Below are 19,930 nucleotides of genomic sequence, written 5' to 3' on the forward strand. Positions count from 1 at the left end.
ATAGGTTTAATAAGAATTTGTAGAGCTATTCGGTGTGTTTTGTTTGTTTGTATATTCATGTGAGTGGTATAGGACTATGTCGTGATTAACCAAAACTGATGTGTAACTGAATAACCTAAGATGCTGCCAGGTGCATTCTAAAAACACTATTTCAGGTTCTTTTTGCTTGTTTTATGTGGCTACCTTTATCTGTGGATGTGTATTTTGTGACTGAATGGTATTTTATATTATACTAAACATTTGACTTAACTATTAGGCCTACTATTGAATATATCAGAATAATATATAAATATCTTATCTAATATATCTTACGACCGTAAAGTCTATGCTATATGTGCGGTTTTACTTATTTACATCTACTTCCCATTGCTTCTCAGTGTTTGTGTTTGCTCTTTCTGCAGATAGGCTACTTTTCTTTTTCTTTGCGCTCCTCATTTCCCTGCTGTCTGGCTGCTCACCATGGCAACACTGTGCATTCACTGCAGCGTTGCCTATGGCAGCAAGCATGGAGGACGTGAGCTCTTACACAGTCACTGGCTCCCTCCTCTCTCCAGTAATATGTCAACAAATAGCAGTTAAGCTGACACACTACACAATGACGCCTGATATTAAATCACCTGTAATGACTGCACAATGCCGAGAGGCAGGGAAGGGGAATTTGTTGACCGTTAACTTCAAAAGACCGTGTGACAAAACTAGCTCAAATTTCACAGCTAGATTTTGTAACCTACATACTGGTCGCGTTGCTAGCCAACACATTTAGTTAGCTAGCTGTTTTATTTGCAGTTTCCACGTGTTGATGACCTTTATTTAACAAAGACAAAAAGCGTTTTGTTTACTTTAAAAGAACAATGAGACAACTGTGTGCATTTTTTTTTTTTTTGCAAAATAATAATCATAAGAAGCAACGTGAGCCAAAAAGAACCTGCGGAGGGAGCAGGTGATCCGTGGGTGTAAAACGCCACCCATCGGTCAGTAGTTCGCTGGAGTAGGATGGAGAATAGTAACAAAAATAAAGACATAAAGTAGACTATATTTTGGCACGACAAACACTAATTCATCTGAATATGAAACAATATGCCTAAACGTGGCACCACTATCGTAGACAAATACACCTGATTTTTACTAACGTCTTTGTGGTCTCTGGCGCCACTATGTGGTTATATGGGGCTAAACTTTGATAGGCAGCAAATACACTTTGATATTGTGCCTAGTTCGACATTATTAGTTGGTATTGTTGTCGTCCCTTCCTTGATGAAAGGCCTTGGGTTTAGCGGATTTAGTACTTCAGTACTTTTCCCGAATCAATTCGTACGCACGACGTCATGACGTAGATATCGGCTGGACCGGCGGCGTCATGACGTAGATATCAGCTGGCCGGCGGCGTCATGACGTAGCAATCAGCTGGACGGCAGCGTCATGACGTAGCTGCTGCACGGCGGCGTCTTTCCCTGCGTTTAGCCGCACGTCACGACCTTTGAAATCATACACTGAAGTCAAATGAATGATTTTCTCTGGCTATGGTGGTTCGGGTGTCAAATGTTACTACCATGAGCATCATGTGTCGTGTTTTTACGAAAGGGCTATTGTGCGGACGACCACGGCGGCTGTCAGTAATCGGATCTCAGTATTTTTGTAGCGGAGTGTCTCGCCTGGACTGTGTGCGGCGTGACGGCGCCGTCAACTCCGCCAGGTGTTGACGCGTCTCTCGGGTCGGGCTGTTTTAAACGGGGTCGCGGGGTTTCAAAATGGAAATGTGCCGTAGAAAGTTATACATGCCTCATGGAGTTAAATGGTGTTTGCATTAAATACACCAATGGCACAGTGAATTGAGAAGGGCAGCTCTTGTATGTCAAGCCATTGCTAAGCTAGAGCTAGCTCGTCAGAGTCACCCTGATATGTGGCTGTCTTAGTACGCACATTTATATTTATGATTTCTAAATTAATAAGGTTGTATACCTCTGTGTATCTCTAAAACACTACAAATGTAGCTATATTTGACATTTTAAAATGACAATATTCAGGTTTGTAACACGTAGGTTAGTTACTGTCCATATTGGTATCTAATGTATGGTGAGTGAACCAGTTTCTCAGACACTTAATCAAAGTCTTGACTGTGTTGGTTCTTTTCCAGTCCTGTAAACCTGACGTACGACGTGTTTGATGGGAAAGGGGACAGCACCCCTCTCGTTTTCCTGCATGGCTTGTTCGGGAGCAAATCCAACTTTCACTCTATAGCTAAATCTCTAGTTCAGCGGACAGGCCGGAAGGTATGGGAGATTTGTAGAATTTCTTTACTCAGCTTTAAGCATTTCTTGTGGTATCAAAATTAAGGTATAACAATCTATCGTCAGTACCCTGATGTTAATGGGGATGAGTTGTGTATGAAATACGTGCATGGTTGTCATAATGGGTATAGGGGAATAACATTGCTTAGTACCAACTGTATCTTTGCAAGTGTCCTAATTATACGTTGTCTAGTCAGGTGCTGACAGTGGATGCTCGTAACCATGGCAAGAGCATACATACCTCGGTTTTAACTTATGAGGCGATGACCAATGACCTCACACATCTGCTTGGCCAGTTGCATATTGGAAAATGTGTCCTAATTGGGCACAGCATGGGGGGCAAAGTTGCTATGGCTACAGCTTTGTCACAGGTATTACAAATGATTATTGTGGTCATTTAATATAATAGAGTATTGTTTGTTTACTACTTGTGTATTACCTTCTATGTTCATGTCAGTGTGTGGAAAATAAGCTGCTCTTGTCCATGGCTAGCCTAGTTTGGTGGAGCGACTTGTTGTGGTAGACATCAGCCCTGCGCCAACATCCGTTCGCACCAATTTTCGTGCCTATATTGAGGCTATGAAGGACGTGAAAATAGCCACTGACATCCCACGCTCCACAGCTCGCAGACTGGCAGAAGATCAGCTCAGAAAGCACGTTAAAGTAAGCATTCTTAATTTGATTAGTTCATCAGGTTCTTTTCTTGAGCAAGCTAACAATACAGTTTCATACATACTGCACATTACAGTCGTTTTCTTTTCAGCTTAGATTGTGAAATCACAAATACTATACCATTTTTGTGTTGGTCGGACCTTGTATATAGTCTGAAACTTCAAAATAACTTGCAATATTCTGACATCACATGAGATGGGGACTCGAGTTTGGGACTCGGACTCGAGTCGCACTTAAGTCGCATATACAGTGACTTCAGACTCGACTTAGACTTGCAACTCGACTTGGACTCGTGATTTGAGACTCGTGAACAATCTTTTATTTGTAATGTTCTTTTGTGTTTCATTTGACAACCTTTCCTCCGCCTGTCTGAATGCTTTTTACTTCCCGCTGACGTAACATTTTCGGCGCGCGGACCCTCGCGCCGGTTGCGACGCGTCAAGTATTTCGCAAGTGACCGTTGCGCGCGACTCAACACACCGCAAACCTGGCGCTGCGCGCGCCGCTAAACATCGCTATCTTGGCGGCGCTGGTGAGGACGCTCGCTTCTGTTCCACCATTCATAATAAGTTTTGGGTACAATACAAGTAGCAAATAGAAGAGCAGCAAACTACAGAGTGTGTGGCATAAAAATACAGGACGCTGGTTCCACCACATCTACTTTTATTCGCCACCTGAATTTTTTATCTTTTAGAACAAAATATAGCAGATGTTCTACTGAAAGAAGATAATATTGTAACCAGGAAAATGTCAGTTTTGTTAGAAAAATACTTTTTGGAGAAAAATACGGATACAATACGGATCTGGGGTGGGTACGAACGTTTCGGGAAACCCACCCCTGGAAAACATTTGTGTGTGCGTGCACACTTAAAAAAAAAAAATTGTATTTCTTCATTTACCAGTTTAAGCTATTATACATCAGAAGTGTCATAACAGACCATTACAACTATACAGTGATTTGCGACTACAGTGTCACTCAAATATTTGGGACTTGACTTGGACTTGAGACTAGACTTGGACTTGAGGTCAAAGACTTGAGACTTGACTTGGACTTGCAAAAAATGACTTGTGAGCATCTCTGCATATTCATGCTAACAACAATGATGATTTTTATGTTGTTTTCTTTGGTTTGAACTTGCACCCAGGAGCGTTCGGTTCGACAGTTCCTGCTCACTAATCTCGTGGAGCAGAATGGACATTATGCTTGGAGAGTCAATTTGGAGGCAATATCAAAGCACATGGATGACATTATGGGTTTCCCTGAGTTTAACACCACCTATGAAGGGCCCACCCTCTTTCTGGGTGGCAGTAGCTCAGCTTACATAAGGTAACGGGAACCAGAGTTTTCGTTTGCTTTGGGTTTTAGATTTTTTTTTTATGGTTCTTGGAAAACAAGATTGCCACATTATCGATTCCAATACAATGTTTTTGCTTATAGTATGTTGAAAGTCTATAAAATATCCACTTCTTAAAATGTTCACCTTTTATGATGATGTAGAGTGGATGTCATATATTTCTTAAACTTCCCCATGTTTACTCACATCTTCTGATTAATGAAAATTCATTTTAAAACAGCAGGTTTTTAAGTTATGTGGTCTTCTTCATCCAAAGATATCTCAGTTTGTTCTAAAACTATGCTGATCACATTAAATTCTCATGTTTCATGTTCTGTTTCTTCCCCTATTGCTTCTTTGTTGTTTCCTTATAGCTCTGAAGATTACCCAGAAATCCAGCGTCTCTTTCCTTGTGCAGATATCCAGTACATCCCTGATGCCAGTCACTGGATCCATGCCGACAAGCCTCTAGACTTCATAAGCTCCATCATCACATTCCTGCAGTCCTAGTGCCCAGGCTAACGCAGACAGGTGGGATCAGTGGTACATGGACAGTGTGAAGTTCGTAGGGCATGGACCAAACTCACATTGTTTGTTTTTAAAATTAGACCCTGCCCATCTAATGCACAACTTGATCTGTGGTTAGTGTAGTTATTTGAAGTTAAATACGTGTTAACATGTTTTATTTTTAGATTTTCAATATGCACTTCTAAACATTCACTGACACTGTATACCTTGGTTTCTCTCTCAAACAGTCATTAGTTTCATAGATATAATTTCCAGCATTTCTGGGCACTGCTTTGCCCTCAGGCATTGTTTTTCATATTGGAAACCAGTGGAACACTTTTATCATTTTGAACTGGATGACCCCTCTGCCTTTTTTTTAACCAATAAGGTTGGCTCTGTAGAGAGATGTACACGTGCATTCTTGCAGCATACTATGGAAGATACACTTTCTTTGTTGTAATAGTAAATCCAAAGATTCCTATACAGCAGGGACCTGGCTTTTCTGGCACTGTTTCTGAGCATGCATGTACCTCTCACTGTCATACAAACATTCATATTATAAGGTGTAATGGAAGTACATTATTTCAATACACACCCAGTTCTGTAAAAACTGGTTTTTAAAGGACCAGGGTTCCTTCTCCTGAGCAGGCATCACTTCTTAATACTTTAACTCCAAGAAATATAAAAGGTGTAGAAATCAGTTATGCACCGTGTCATTGTGAATTGGTTTTTCATAGGTTTAATAAGAATTTGTAGAGCTATTCAGTGTGTGTTTTCCTGTTTGTTTGTATATTCATGTGAGTGGCATGTAGGACTATATTGTGATGGGTGTTTAACCAAAACTGATGTGTAACTAAGTAACCTTATATTCTAAGATGCTGCCAGGTACATTCTAAAAGCACTATTTGTCAGGTTCTCTTTGCTTGTTTTATGTGGCCACCTTTATCTGTGGATGTGTGTCAGTATTTTGTGACTGAATGGTATTTTATATTATTATACTGAACATATGACTTATTGGATATATCAGAATAATATATTTATATCTTACGACTGTGATGTCTATGCTATATGTGTCTGTCTAAAAATCATATTTTAGGTTTATGAGACATGCTGCAGAATTTAACTCCAAATGCAAGTGGGTATTAACTGATTTACCCAAAAATATAATAACTGTATAGACTGCTTGTGTTAGAACATGAGAAGTGTGTAGTAGATACACTGCCAGTGGTCCTTGTTTTGAGGATGGACTGTATTGCAAGAGTGAATGGGTGTGAAGATGGACATGTTAATATGTATTTTTTACAAATTATCTTTCTTAAAATGAAATTTACTTTTATCCGCCAATATTCAGTTACCAGCAATGCACATGCATTGTCTTATTTTTGTCTTGTCAGAGTGGTAATAATGACTAGGAATGCTAGGAGTCTTTTAGGCAGAAAATGGTTTACCTTGGAGTGTTTCCAAGGCTGTGGACTGCTTTGGAAAGCAGGTTTGATTGAATGTGTATTTTTGTCCTGCAATGACTGAATATCACAGTCATGCATTTTCATTTAAAACCTAATGATGAATAGGATGACGTCCTATTGATCTCATTTGTGAAAGTAGATGACTGAAAAACTGCCTATTGTGTTCAGAATGTTATAAACCAGAGCTCACGTTGGACTGTACAGAAATGTGCTAAATTTTAAATTGGTAGTTCTCAAAATATTTCTACATCATTGTTTTGCAGGCAATGAAAGCCTTGTGTCATTTACGTGGTTTATCCAGTTCACTAATTTAAAGTGTTTTTGTTGGATTTGTAGCATTTAAATAATAAGAAATATACAGATGTAAATGTATGGGCAGTTAAAATTAGTATTTGATAAACATTACGTTTAGTATTTTACAATATATTTATATCAACCACAATGAAATGTTACATTCTTACAACTGTGCATAAACTCAGTAAAGGGTCTTTTGTGACTAACCATAGACAACATAAAGCTGTGTTCTGTTGTAGGATCAATTTAAGTTTTATTCTGAGGACCACAGCCTGAAACGCAATTGTTTTAACAGATCTCTGGTTTGTATTGCTAAGGTACTTAAACTAAACCAGTTGTTGTTGTTGGGCAAGATATGTTGCACAGATGCTCATCAGTCAGCAGTATTTTGTGCCAAGCTTTTAACATGCACAATGTTCTCCACAAGTAAAGTCTACCTGTTAAGGTTGTGTGTTCTGTCACATGTTAATCCATAAAACCTGATCAGCTAAAGTTTGTGTGGATGTATTTCTCTTGCATGCAAGCTGGATTCTGTATTAAGATATCCAACTAAATAAATGTTCAAGTTTTCTCATCAGTGTGTTCGTGTCACTTAATGATTAATCTAGGATTGTGTGCTTTTACGTGTATGAAGGTTTTATATCTGAGCATTCATGCTATTCTCCAGGAATAAAAAATTAATTGTACCTCTGTCTTTCACAGAATGTAAATGTTCTTTTAACACATTTTGTGTAATTTCTTTAGAAAAGGTGCCAGTCAATGCAAGGAAATACATAATTACATGAATTACATACTGCATATTCGTTTAAAAATATAGTGTGACCTATTTTATAGTAAACATGCACACTATAATAAACAATGGATTAAAAAAAAGAAAGCTCAGTTCAGAGAGATTGTTTGAAAACTGTCCTCACTGCTTCTGCCCGGGGTCTGAGACTCACAAGGGCTGCTACCGGCGGACTGGGCAAAGTTGTCCCGGGATGCCCGAGACGTGCGCCCCCGTCGCAGTCGTTCTTTCCAGCGCTGGGCCACTGGCGTGTTGGGGGACTGGGAGCCTGAAGTGGATGCTCGGCTGGGGGATGGCGACTGAACTGGGCTCGGTTGTTTAGAGCGCCGCAGTACACCGAAACCTTTGGGCTTCTTCTGGGTTTGTTCTGCCTGCTGCTGACTCATGACATGGTGGTGAATGATGGTCTGCACATCATCCTGTTAAAATTACAGAACCAGTAATATTAACAAAAAACAAAAGCTATGAACCTGGTCAGAATCAGATATTAAGAAGTTATAGCCCCTGAAGGACTGAAAGTGGGGTAGTCATATTTTAATTACAATCTCAATTAGTAGGAGAAGTTACCAGAATATAATTAAACACATTGGCTCTTGTGTTTTAAGGAACAGTGTTGGAAGCTATGCACAGTCCAGATGGCCATTCTGGCTCCAGACCCTATAATCCTGCAGTGACACAGCTAGTGCAACCAGCTGCTTCACACCCTTTTGGGCCATACAGTAATCATAGTCTTTGATTTGAGGAATCAAAATATTTTTGTGAGATTTTTTCTTGTCTATGTTTATTAATAGTTAGAATGATATGCAATTAGATGGGTATAATATTTAGGCACGGATAGGCTGTCTCAGTTCTGAAAATTAAAAGGCTTAAATTAAAATGTTGAGTGGCACAACATACTTCAAATGTTACCTTTAGCAGGTTCAACCCACCTATACAGTACAGTGTAGACTAATATTCAGTGTGACTAGTTTCTAGAGCACCTTTAGCAGGTTCAACCCACCTATGCAGTACAGAGTAGACTAATATTCAGTGTGACTAGTTTCTACAGCACCTTTAGCAGGTTCCACCCACCTATACAGTACAGTGTAGACTAATATTCAGTGTGACTAGGTTCTAGAGCACCTTTAGCAGGTTCAACCCACCTATACAGTACAGTGTAGACTAATATTCAGTACGACTAGGTTCTAGAGCACCTTTAGCAGGTTCAACCCCCCTATACAGTACAGTGTAGACTAATATTCAGTGTGACTAGGTTCTAGAGCACCTTTAGCAGGTTCAACCCACCTATACAGTACAGTGTAGACTAATATTCAGTATGATTAGGTTTTAGAGCACCTTTAGCAGGTTCCACCCACCTATACAGTACAGTGTAGACTAATATTCAGTGTGACTAGTTTCTACAGCACTTTTAGCAGGTTCCACCCACCTATACAGTACAGTGTAGACTTGTATTCAGTATGACTAGTTTCTAGAGCCCCTTTAGCAGGTTCCACCCACCTATACAGTACAGTGTAGACTAATATTCAGTACGACTAGGTTCTAGAGCACCTTTAGCAGGTTCAACCCCCCTATACAGTACAGTGTAGACTAATATTCAGTGTGACTAGGTTCTAGAGCACCTTTAGCAGGTTCACCCCACCTATACAGTACAGTGTAGACTAATATTCAGTACGATTAGGTTTTAGAGCACCTTTAGCAGGTTCCACCCACCTATACAGTACAGTGTAGACTAATATTCAGTGTGACTAGTTTCTACAGCACTTTTAGCAGGTTCCACCCACCTATACAGTACAGTGTAGACTAATATTCAGTGTGACTAGGTTCTAGAGCACCTTTAGCAGGTTCGACCCCCCTATACAGTACAGTGTAGACTTGTATTCAGTATGACTAGTTTCTAGAGCACCTTTAGCAGGTTCCACCCACCTATACAGTACAGTGTAGACTACTATTCAGTACGACTAGGTTCTAGAGCACCTTTAGCAGGTTCGACCCCCCTATACAGTACAGTGTAGACTTGTATTCAGTATGACTAGTTTCTAGAGCACCTTTAGCAGGTTCCACCCACCTATACAGTACAGTGTAGACTAATATTCAGTGTGACTAGTTTCTACAGCACTTTTAGCAGGTTCCACCCACCTATACAGTACAGTGTAGACTAATATTCAGTGTGACTAGGTTCTAGAGCACCTTTAGCAGGTTCAACCCACCTATACAGTACAGTGTAGACTAATATTCAGTGTGACTAGGTTCTAGAGCACCTTTAGCAGGTTCCACCCACCTATACAGTACAGTGTAGACTAATATTCAGTGTGACTAGGTTCTAGAGCACCTTTAGCAGGTTCAACCCACCTATACAGTACAGTGTAGACTAATATTCAGTATGATTAGGTTTTAGAGCACCTTTAGCAGGTTCCACCCACCTATACAGTACAGTGTAGACTAATATTCAGTGTGACTAGTTTCTACAGCACTTTTAGCAGGTTCCACCCACCTATACAGTACAGTGTAGACTAATATTCAGTGTGACTAGGTTCTAGAGCACCTTTAGCAGGTTCAACCCACCTATACAGTACAGTGTAGACTACTATTCAGTACAATTAGGTTCTAGAGCACCTTTAGCAGGTTCAACCCACCTATACAGTACAGTGTAGACTAATATTCGATATGACTATAGTTTCTACAGCACCTTTAGCAGGTTCAACCCACCTTCCAGGCCTCCAGCTCAATGGCCATCTCCAGCCTACTCTGCACAGCCTCCAGCAGCTGATTGTTCAACAACATCAGTTCTGTCTTACTTTTCAGAAGCTCAGACTCCATAGCTTTTTTCCTGTCAGAAACATTTACATACACAACATGTAAAATTCTTTTCAGCAAGACCATTCCACGTGTGAGTTACATCTATCTGCATTTTGTATTACACTGAATTTACTCACTCCAAAACTATGGACTTACTTTGCAAGAGCATCATCCCTGTCCCGTAGAGCTTGCTGTAATATCACTCCATCATCCTCAACCTGCCCATCTTTGGTTTTTCTCTGTGAACGATGTTTTTTTCATTAAGACTCCTTTCTGATTCACACAAAGCTGACCGTGGTTTCATAAGATTCACACAGACTGATGCCAGTTCTGCTCAAATGGACAAATTTCCCCAAAAGCAGAACTGGGGTTTTGCAGGGTCGTGTGCTGCTGCTGAGTGTGAGACTCACATGAGCTGTGTGATTGAAGGCGATCGTGCGTGCTACATTCTGGAGCTGGAGCAGTGCAGCATCCATTGGGTTGCCCAGAGAGACAGGCTCTGCAGCTGATTCCATATCAGTCAGAGGCAACAGTAGCTTTACTATGGACTGAATCTCCTCTGTTACCTATCAATTAATGGAAATAATAATGTACCAAAGTAAGTATACAAAAATAATCCTGAACTTATTTTTATAAAGAATGACACAAGAATGGAAAGCTTTAAAATATGCTCTTGAATAAAATGTAGCTACCTCGAATAAAAATAAGTTAGTCAGCAGAGTCTAAATAAAAACAGACTGCATGGAGGAACCTGTCAATTGGTCTCACCCGTTCTCTTTGCTGACTCCAGATCAGTCCGTCATGACTCTGTTCTTGTAGTTTATCTACCTGAGCCTTTATCTTGAGACTCCTACGTCGGGACAGCTCCACCTCCCGACGCACCTGCTTTAACTGCAGGTGTAGAGAATGAGTCAGGAACACACAGGCCACACCTTCTTATTCATATGCATACAGTGCCAACCATTTGATGTGCTGTCTATTATAAATTGAACAGTTCACAATTCAGACAACAAACGTGGGCGTATTGCACCAAACATTCTCTTAAATTGCAGATGGCAATGCAGAACATAATGTGATAGTCTTGTGGCCATAGCTACTTTAGGATCAGGCTTAGCCCACGTCAAGTACAGGGTGTATACCTACATATACATCACCTGAGACCTTGCAAATCCAGATTCCACAATTGGAATCTGAGCATTCCAGCTGACCCTCAAAGAATTCAGTTAACTTGTGTCTTTGGTTCTGTTAGACAGCATGGGCTAAAATACACGGAATGCAACATTATCCATGTGAAAATGAAATCAAGACAAGGCCAAGACTGAAATGGATACTTTTCAGGATGGTGCCGACACATCTTTAAGTTTTCATAAAGGTAAATAACTCTCTGAATATCCTAATGTCCAGACCACCAGACCAAGATAAACACAAATAGGCCAATAACTAGATCAAGACAATTTGTTTTCCTACTATTGACAGATCAGGGCCATATCATCAAAACATCTCTGATTACACAACAGCAACCAAGAATGACTTGATGCAGTATTTCATACTTCAGGAGAGAACATGCAAAGAGAGGGAATAATAATTCAATAAATAAACCATTAAATATTATGAAAACAAGATAACAGATTCTTAATTGTTATACACAAGGAATAAACCCTGTTTCAGGTCTTCCAAAATTATTTTGTGAATGCAAAACCAAGCCTGAACTTAACATTCTCTCACCGTGTCTGACACAGGGCTGGACACTCGTCTGCGAAGGGGACTCCCACTTCGGAGGAGGTCTGGTAAGGCTTCGTCCAGGTACGCCCGGATGGGCTTATTCAAAGATGGGTCTGGACCCGACTTAAGAGTCAAGCGCTCCATTCCATCAGCTTGAGCTATCACACCGGGGCTCTCACTGTCCTTATCTTCTACCAGATGCTCCTGGCCCTCGTCCACTACAGAAAGTGGTACGTTCAAAGTGTTCCTGTTTGTATGCTTGAAGTCAACTTCTTCCATGGAAGAAACACGCCCTGGCTCTGGATCATCCTCACTTATCTTCATTTGTATCTGCGCCATGGGGTGAGACGTCTTCACTTAGTCTGAAGGTTGCCTGGTGGTCTTGTTGCTGTTGTAGAAGGAGTCAAATGTGCATCAGGGCCCTCCACTGCCTTGTAGAAGTCCCAGTGGTAGAAACTGCTGAAGTGCGTCGTGTTGTGAGAGGGTGGAAAGACAGGGAAGAATGCCTGCAAACTTGTTTTTCCTGCTCACTGAGAGTCAGAAATAGCAAGCTCAACAGGTGACATCACAAAAGTACATAGGCTGGATCTCTAAATCGTGTTCTTTGGTCCTGTTCCATAAAGGCATTGTCATAAATTAGACTGTAGCTAGGAGACACATGCTCAGACACATTTATGAGATGAGAGAGACACGGGATAATAAAAAGTCTTATAACCAACACCAGATATTAACCTGAGCAACTGGCTCATATATTACACAGTGAAAATGTCGAGGGAGTTATATTTGCCAGTTTTGTGCCCTGTTAGAAGCCCACATTAACTACAGCTTGCATACATTGTTTTAAAAGCTTGAGGTTTTGCGCAGTGCTACCATTTAGAACATGAGTTGTGTGAGGAATGCTATCCTTTTATTACTGTCTGCCACAACACATGGGGACTGAATGTAAAGCTCTGCTGGTGCCCCAGAAGGCACCCGTACTCAAATAACGTTGACACCTTATTTATAGCAAACTGTTCTCCACGCCGGCTGTGAACCCATGAAGCGCTCTAAGGGTGTAACTGAACAGCAAGTGCAGGTTTATAAACGTGGATTCTCTCTCTCTGTCTCTCAGTTACAGGGACATCAAGGATTTAGTTGTTCCACCTTTCTCCACGCAATATTTTGACAGCTCTTTCAGGAACAAAAACTCAACAGAAGACACTTTAAATGTTGGTAGGTAATTTCTAGGTCTAATGATAAGGTAATGTTGGCAGACAATTGCACGGTTTGACCATTAACTTCACACTTTGAGAGACTTGCTGCTTCCGGTAATTACAAGTACACAAAGTATTCTATAAACAAAAGGGTGATCGCTGAAAACATCTTGTAATCTAGAGCATCTTCATAATCAGAAATGAGATGAAAGAGACCCACTCAATGCCAACAGGTGGAATTACTACTCTGACATTCTGTATTTGATCTGTACTATGCCCACGTGTCCCAGGGGAATGAACACTATAGAAATTGAAATGATGCTTTGTTGTTGTTTATTGGTCTGTTTAGCTTTTCTTCCTCCTAAAGTAACAAATTGTCAATGTTAGGATTTCTTTCCGCAGTAAATTCAGATCAGCTGAGTGATTACAATGACTAAAGCGGAGGATATTCCAGAATGGGTGGGTGGACAAGAATTCTACCATAAATATGAACCCAAAGAGATCGTAGGAAGGTAAAGGTTCAAAGCACAGAATTTCAAAAGAAGAACAAAACCCACAATCACTTGAGATGCAAGGAGAAATGAATGAACATGCCATATCAAAGTTTAAAGGTTTAATTACTTTGTCTTTTGTTTCAGAGGAGTGAGCAGTGTGGTTCGTCGCTGTGTGGACAAGCGAACCAAGCAGGAGTATGCAGTAAAGATCATAGACATCACCGCGTCTGACAAAATGACTCCCCAGGAGACAGAAGAGATTCGAGAGGCTACGGTAAAAGAGATTGACATCCTTCGGAAAGTTTCCGGACAAAAGAACATAAGTATGCCATCCCAGACTGCACAGAAAAAATGACAAAATGTACTCTGTATGAGCACTAGGCAACATACTGAATGATCCCAGAGTTGTGTTAGATTACCCAGCAGATTTTGTCTCTTAACAGACTCTTAAGAGACTATATTCTCTCACTTGTTCCTCCACTGGACAAAATGTTTTAATACTAAAAGATAATTGGTCCTTAAATATTATAAATGTCGGAACATTACAGTAGGTTCTGTGGTCATCAAAACAATTATGTACGCTTTTTAAAAAGAAAAAACAACCCAACAAACAGACAAATAAAAATGCACAAGGCACTGTATTTAGGGTTTGCCCTATTTCCTTCCTTACAGTACAACTGAAAGACTGCTTTGAGTCCAGTGCCTTCTTCTTTTTAGTTTTTGATCTGTGAGTATGACTGTTTTACACTCTCTCTCTCTCTGCACATTTGTCAGTTTCAAATGTCCTTTAGCTTTGGTACTGAACTATATTAAACATGCTTGTGTTTTCATGTTTCATAGCAGTAGATGGCCTTGAGCATGTTTACAAGTGTTTAGCTGTTCTAACTGTCCAGGAAGGAGCCAGAAAGAAAACAAACCCTTCGGTTACAAACATAAGCGGCTAAAAAGTCTTTTTTTCCTTCTTCCGTCTCTAGTACACACAGAGCATGTGGTCTTCCTGACACTCACGTGTCCTCATCCACAAATAGTACAAGCAAATCTAATCGCAGTTTCTTAGGAATGGTTCCCCCCCTCCTTCTCCCTCATATGTACTACCAGTGTAACTATATCCACTGGGAGTCTCTTCCCATGACTTCCTCTCCATCGTGTCAGGCACACCAAAGAAAGCAGCGGACATCCCATAGTAAAAACAAAAAGGCAGATATGACACCTTGTACAACTCCTGTTGTTTATATGACCAACTCTTCTGACAGGATGAAGAGAGGAGAACTGTTTGATTACCTCACAGAGAAAGTGACTCTGAGTGAGAAAGAAACCCGGTGATATATCTCTACCAACTTTTCACATTATCTTATGCCATTTTTTTGTTATGGAATTTCAGCAATGTGAAAGTCACATCTTTCTGGAAAGAGAAGAGATGCTTTTTTAAGAGCTTACGGTATACATGTTTGCCTTAAGCAAAAATATTTTCAGTGCCTGCTTGATTTGACATACTGCCAAACAAGACAGACTGTAGAACTGGCTTTTTTTTGTTTTTAATGTAATGGTTAATACTTTCAAAAATTATTATCACGTAACACAGCCCATTTTTTCATTATCCAGCAATGGTTAAAGTTACTGTTATCATATAAACACATAATTCTTCAATTCAACTTAATATCTCAACTCACTGTTGCTGCAAAGCTCAGTAATATCTGTGGCTAGATCATTGTGATTTCTTGCTGCTGACAGGAAGATCATGCGTGCTCTCCTGGAAGTGGTGCAGTTTCTTCATGCTCACAGCATTGTACACAGGGACCTTAAGCCAGAGAACATCCTGCTGGATGATAACATGAACATTAAGCTGACAGACTTTGGCTTCTCTGTCCAGTTAGAACCTGGACAGAGGCTGAAAGGTGAGTCTTTCTGATGACATTTAGGCCAACATTGCACGACTAGGAAGAATAATAGTACATTTCCTGGGCTGGGAGTGGTACACAAGAATAGGTCCAGTGTGTCCATATGTATGTGGTTGAGTAAGGTACATTGTCATGCAGTTATTCCCTTGTTTCTTTTCAGAGGTGTGTGGTACCCCAGGGTATTTAGCTCCCGAGATCATAGAATGCTCTATGGACCCCTGTCACGCTGGTTATGGGTCTGCTGCTGACCTGTAAGTACATGAGGCGCGACTATATGAGCTAGTATATTAGAAGAATTTGATTCTATTCACTAGCACTAGTTACTGTGACTGTAACAGGGACATTTAATTCATTCAGGGTTGCAGTTTCTACAAATCTTGCTTAATACCCTTTGTGTCACCTGCGTTAATAAGGTTATTTCTTGGTTAAGTTGGTATTGTTAGCGTTATGCAAGGTTTGACAGGAAAAAAACAACATATTGGGGCCCTTAATGAACCGAGGTAACACCTTTATCCAAAGCAACTTACCATTGTGACAATTGTGAAAAGAAAGAAGCAGTCATACCACAATGCAGAGCATACCTCTATGGACATTTTAGAGGTTTTGTAGCCAGTGTTTGATTGTGTGTGTGTCCCACTGTAGCTGGAGTTCTGGGGTGATCATGTACACTCTGCTGGCAGGATCTCCACCATTTTGGCACAGAAAGCAGATGTTAATGCTGCGAATGATTCTGGCTGGGAAATATGACTTCAGCTCTCCGGAGTGGGACGACCGCTCTGACACCGTCAAGGACCTGGTGTGCCTTACTGGCCAATTTAACAGATCTGAATAACCGTGAAACAGTAACATAGTTCAGGATGTAGCAGGTACTTGTGGTACCTGGGCTAAGTGACAGAAGCATGCCTTGTAATACAGTGTTCCTGCAGATCTCCAGGTTACTGGTGGTGGACCCACAGAGGCGCTACACAGCTGCAGAGGCCCTAAACCACGCCTTCTTCCAGCAGTACGAGGTTGCAGAGGTCCGACATTTCAGTCCTTATAGGAAGTTCAAGGTAGGGAGGGAAAGGAATGAACATCTTTTGGCTCCTACATAAGTGTTCTTATTTGTATGTGTCCTACAAAGTAAAATAACCACATGGTCAGTGAAAACAGCTCTAAGAAAAGGCACGTGTAGTAATTTAATAACATTATTAATACAAATGGCAAAGAAGCTTTAGTATATAAAAATATCTATATTTTAAACATGGTTGTTTAATTTTACAGGTTATTTGCCTGACTGTACTGGCTACCATGCGCATTTACTGCAGCTACCGCCGGGCCAAACCTGTTACTAAGGAAGTGATTCGCAGTGACCCTTATGCCATCAAACCACTACGGAAGATGATCGACGCCTGTGCCTTTAAGATCTACGGACACTGGGTGAAGAAAGGGCAGACTCAGAACAGAGCAGCCCTGTTCGAGAACACTCCCAAATTCATCTTGCTGTCTATCGCAGCTGAGGAGAATGATATGTCCCTGAGGACTCTGTGAGACAACCTTTACCTCTGGAGCTGTTCAGGGAAGAAAAATCTGAATGACGTGACAATAGTTAGTGTAGGACTATATTAACACACAGAATGGCACATAGAGCAGCTAGCAAAGGTGAAGTCACATATCTCCAAAGGAATTTCATACCCATTCTGGTACAGTTTCTGCCTTTTCTTAGGCTTAATGAACATGAGGGAGGAGCTTAAATTGGATCTGTAAGCCACTAGGGGGCATCAGCTCACACAAAATTATAAACTACAAAGTGTTTCAAATGACAAAATATATGTATAATGCATTTTGTCTATGGTTTAAGTAACATAAGAAAAGCAGAAAGGAAAATGGAGGAATGTTTGTGTTCAAAAGCTGCTTTTTATTCCACAATGTTCAGTGGAAATAATGCACACGAGTAATGTCTAGTTCTGGTCTCCACAGGAGAGAAATGTATTATTAATACCATAATGTATGACAGGCATCATATATTCAATTGTCTTCTTCATAGCTCAGTTGTTCCTTTACTCCTGCCTTTCTTGGTCTTGTAGTCTGAAGCGCAGCGAAAGCCAAGATTGTCTGATGCCGAATCTGGCGTGTTCCCCATTCTACAGAAATGATCAAGGCAGGCAATCATTCAACATAACCCACTGTTCAAATATAAAACATAAAAATAATCAAGTCAGCCAATAAAATGCACAGAGGAAGCTGACAATATGTAATAAATATCACAAGATTGCACAGTTAGGGGAAGTTCCGACTGACCGGGTGGTGACACGTGCCCTGTGATTGGCTGATCCATCCGCTGTGTCTATCCAAGATGCACCACGCAGGACATACATGGTCTGGGCAGAAGGGAAGGGTGTGGAGGTCCACTCCCACACATTACCCAGCATGTCAAACAATCCTGAAACAATGTGGAATAGCACCTCATCAAGTCGAACAAAAAGCAAGATATTTAAACAGAATTAGAGAAAATCTCGTTCTTTCCTGTAGTGAAAGGTTCTTTGTTCTTGTTTTTTGCATTGCATGTCCCTATGCAGATGTGTAGAGCATGGTTGGGTACCATAATTATTCTGTGGGGGAAATGCAGTCACAGGAGCTGTGCCATGAAAACCATCCTCTGCAGTGTCCCCATCTGGGAACGAACCCTACAGTGAGAATGTGATAATTTCACTAATAAACAAACAAAAACACAAAAACATGGCTCTTTTTACACAAAAACATGGCTGCACAGACCTGCCACAAGTTGGACCGATTCTGGAGGTATTTGTTTCCCCATGGGTATGTCCTCCCTTGAACACATAATCGTATTATCATCATCATTTTAAACAACGTAAAAATCAGTGCAAAAATTAAGATGAAGAACCCAAGGAGTAGAGAGGTCAGTGGAGCAGTGGAATAACGGCTAGTTACCATCAAGACCTCCCCGAGCAGCCATTTCCCACTCCTCTTCTGTGGGCAGCCTCCTCTTCTTCCACTCACAGTAGGCCTGTGCATCGTTCCAGCTGACCTGGACCACAGGGTAGTCTAGCTGAGCACTGATTCCAGAGCCTGGTCCTCTGGGCTTACAGTCAGTAAAAAGAAAGATTGTGACCGATGAGTTAAATTCTTATGCTTCAATGATTTAAGTACATTGAACATGTCTTAACACAATTTATAGAAATAATAACATATGAAAGCACCAGAACTACAAATAACAATATTAACAATATAAGAAATAACAATAAAAACTATTTTCTGTAATTAGCATCAAGAAATTAGCTAAGTACCTGTCTCCAAAACACTCTCTCCACTGGCATCCACCAGGGTGCAGACTAAAAAAAAGAACATAGTTTACATTTGAGATAAAAGTCCTTTTGAACACGAAAATCAACAAGACCACCTTTCTAATCCTCCATTGTGTTCATACCTCAATTTTCTGTGTGATCTTGCTTTTCATCTCCTCAGACACAAAATCCTGGAACACGAAACTCCAACCAAATGTTTCAGCCTCTGTTTTATATTTTTGTGACTTGACAAACTCCCTGGATGAAAAATAATTATGTGAAAAAAGTAGGGAATAATGATATGTACACATTTCCCAACCTCTTTACATTGTTTAAATGATATCTATATATAGAAGGAGTGTGGTATTCGTTATCATCTTATAGTTGATCTATTTGCGGTGTGAAATAATTTGATGAAATGCAAAAACAATACTATGATTAGCAAATAATAAACTGACAAAAAATAATTCCTGAAATGCGTTTAGTATTTCAACAAGTGACATATCTAATATCAGAACAGCTCTTTATATAAAAAATTACGTTTTTAATGTCTGACAAATACCTGAAATCGGAGTTGGTAACAGGGTATTTGTCCATCACAAACGACTGGACTGTCACAGCTCTGGTAGGCGACTCCCCGTCCCGGCCATCGGCGGCATTCGTTCCTATCTTTATTTTTCCACCGGGAATCAATACCATATTTTCATCAACTGCAGAGGGAGAAAATGCGTGGCAAATAAAGGCACTATTCAGACATGCATAATTACGTTAACTTTATGGTAGCACGATCACATACTTTTAACATCTCACCTTTAACACACAGCATACTCCACAGAAACGTAAAGATAATGGTAGTAAAAAAAATCATAGCCATTATGAAGCTGTGTTCAAACCAGCATGAAACGTGCACAATTCCACAAATGTGTGTTTCATCTGAATCTTCAATGGTAAAAGTTAAAACATTGGTATTTAAATGTTACACCAAAAATGTTTTAAAACTTAGCAACGTGCAACAATGAAAAACTTTTACTTTGGCGTCTCTGCACGCAGCTACTTCCTGTTTCTGGCTATAGCCTCGTTAATAGCGCCACCTACAGTTCTGGAGCAGAGTTCCCCGTAACGAGTGCGAGGTTCATTAGCGCCACAGAAAAAATATTTATGTGCTAAATGACACAGACGATAGAACAGGCGATGA

The 19,930-nt window shown here is 40.4% G+C and overlaps 4 protein-coding genes across 5 annotated transcripts; 2 read left to right on the top strand and 2 right to left on the bottom strand.

Moving 5' to 3' along the window:
• Positions 1–1,405: 1,405 nt before the first annotated feature.
• abhd11 (abhydrolase domain containing 11) lies at positions 1,406–7,296 on the top strand. Its single transcript, XM_076980358.1, has 6 exons — positions 1,406–1,693; positions 2,135–2,270; positions 2,486–2,659; positions 2,781–2,951; positions 4,106–4,287; positions 4,669–7,296. The coding sequence occupies exons 1-6, from the start codon at positions 1,521–1,523 to the stop codon at positions 4,802–4,804; spliced, it is 972 nt and encodes a 323-aa protein (XP_076836473.1). The 5' UTR covers positions 1,406–1,520; the 3' UTR covers positions 4,805–7,296.
• Positions 6,790–12,370, bottom strand: bicdl2l (bicaudal-D-related protein 2-like). The gene is made up of 6 exons (XM_076980357.1): positions 11,870–12,370; positions 10,913–11,035; positions 10,555–10,710; positions 10,301–10,383; positions 10,055–10,175; positions 6,790–7,767 (listed from the first exon to the last, which is right to left on the bottom strand). The coding sequence occupies exons 1-6, from the start codon at positions 12,203–12,205 to the stop codon at positions 7,441–7,443; spliced, it is 1,146 nt and encodes a 381-aa protein (XP_076836472.1). The 5' UTR covers positions 12,206–12,370; the 3' UTR covers positions 6,790–7,440.
• A 501-nt stretch (positions 12,371–12,871) lies between these two features.
• On the top strand, positions 12,872–17,441 carry phkg1b (phosphorylase kinase, gamma 1b (muscle)). Of its 2 annotated transcripts, none has more exons than XM_076980356.1 (10): positions 12,872–13,078; positions 13,447–13,571; positions 13,698–13,876; positions 14,226–14,280; positions 14,807–14,872; positions 15,285–15,448; positions 15,612–15,702; positions 16,094–16,247; positions 16,378–16,503; positions 16,715–17,441. In XM_076980356.1, exons 2-10 carry the CDS (start codon positions 13,489–13,491, stop codon positions 16,979–16,981), a joined length of 1,185 nt encoding a protein of 394 aa, XP_076836471.1. In that variant the 5' UTR covers positions 12,872–13,078; positions 13,447–13,488; the 3' UTR covers positions 16,982–17,441. The 2 variants fall into 2 exon arrangements, with proteins under 2 accessions (XP_076836471.1, XP_076836470.1); XM_076980355.1 differs by having other exon boundaries at positions 13,462–13,571.
• Positions 17,328–19,859, bottom strand: sumf2 (sulfatase modifying factor 2). The gene is made up of 9 exons (XM_076980359.1): positions 19,546–19,859; positions 19,298–19,445; positions 18,879–18,993; positions 18,739–18,783; positions 18,383–18,533; positions 18,206–18,261; positions 18,033–18,117; positions 17,732–17,873; positions 17,328–17,574 (listed from the first exon to the last, which is right to left on the bottom strand). Exons 1-9 carry the CDS (start codon positions 19,607–19,609, stop codon positions 17,472–17,474), a joined length of 909 nt encoding a protein of 302 aa, XP_076836474.1. The 5' UTR covers positions 19,610–19,859; the 3' UTR covers positions 17,328–17,471.
• Positions 19,860–19,930: the final 71 nt, after the last annotated feature.

The sequence above is a fragment of the Brachyhypopomus gauderio genome, chromosome 18 (genome assembly GCF_052324685.1).
Source record: "Brachyhypopomus gauderio isolate BG-103 chromosome 18, BGAUD_0.2, whole genome shotgun sequence".
Lineage (NCBI taxonomy): Eukaryota > Metazoa > Chordata > Actinopteri > Gymnotiformes > Hypopomidae > Brachyhypopomus > Brachyhypopomus gauderio.

Excerpts from the sequence above, each read along its gene's own strand:
- bicdl2l (XM_076980357.1), bottom strand. The coding sequence starts at position 12,205 with ATGGCGCAGATACAAATGAAGATAAGTGAGGATGATCCAGAGCCAGGG. Across the intron at positions 11,036-11,869 it reads CCAGCCCTGTGTCAGACACG|TTAAAGCAGGTGCGTCGGGA; the intron begins GTGAGAGAATGT and ends CTACACCTGCAG. Across the intron at positions 10,176-10,300 it reads AGGGATGATGCTCTTGCAAA|GAAAAAAGCTATGGAGTCTG; the intron begins GTAAGTCCATAG and ends TGTTTCTGACAG.
- abhd11 (XM_076980358.1), top strand. The coding sequence starts at position 1,521 with ATGGTGGTTCGGGTGTCAAATGTTACTACCATGAGCATCATGTGTCGT. Across the intron at positions 2,271-2,485 it reads TTCAGCGGACAGGCCGGAAG|GTGCTGACAGTGGATGCTCG; the intron begins GTATGGGAGATT and ends TTGTCTAGTCAG. Across the intron at positions 4,288-4,668 it reads AGTAGCTCAGCTTACATAAG|CTCTGAAGATTACCCAGAAA; the intron begins GTAACGGGAACC and ends GTTTCCTTATAG.
- phkg1b (XM_076980356.1), top strand. The coding sequence starts at position 13,489 with ATGACTAAAGCGGAGGATATTCCAGAATGGGTGGGTGGACAAGAATTC. Across the intron at positions 15,449-15,611 it reads ACCTGGACAGAGGCTGAAAG|AGGTGTGTGGTACCCCAGGG; the intron begins GTGAGTCTTTCT and ends GTTTCTTTTCAG. Across the intron at positions 15,703-16,093 it reads TATGGGTCTGCTGCTGACCT|CTGGAGTTCTGGGGTGATCA; the intron begins GTAAGTACATGA and ends GTCCCACTGTAG.
- sumf2 (XM_076980359.1), bottom strand. The coding sequence starts at position 19,609 with ATGGCTATGATTTTTTTTACTACCATTATCTTTACGTTTCTGTGGAGT. Across the intron at positions 18,262-18,382 it reads TGCTCGGGGAGGTCTTGATG|GGAGGACATACCCATGGGGA; the intron begins GTAACTAGCCGT and ends TATGTGTTCAAG. Across the intron at positions 17,575-17,731 it reads AGGGCACGTGTCACCACCCG|AATGGGGAACACGCCAGATT; the intron begins GTCAGTCGGAAC and ends TCATTTCTGTAG.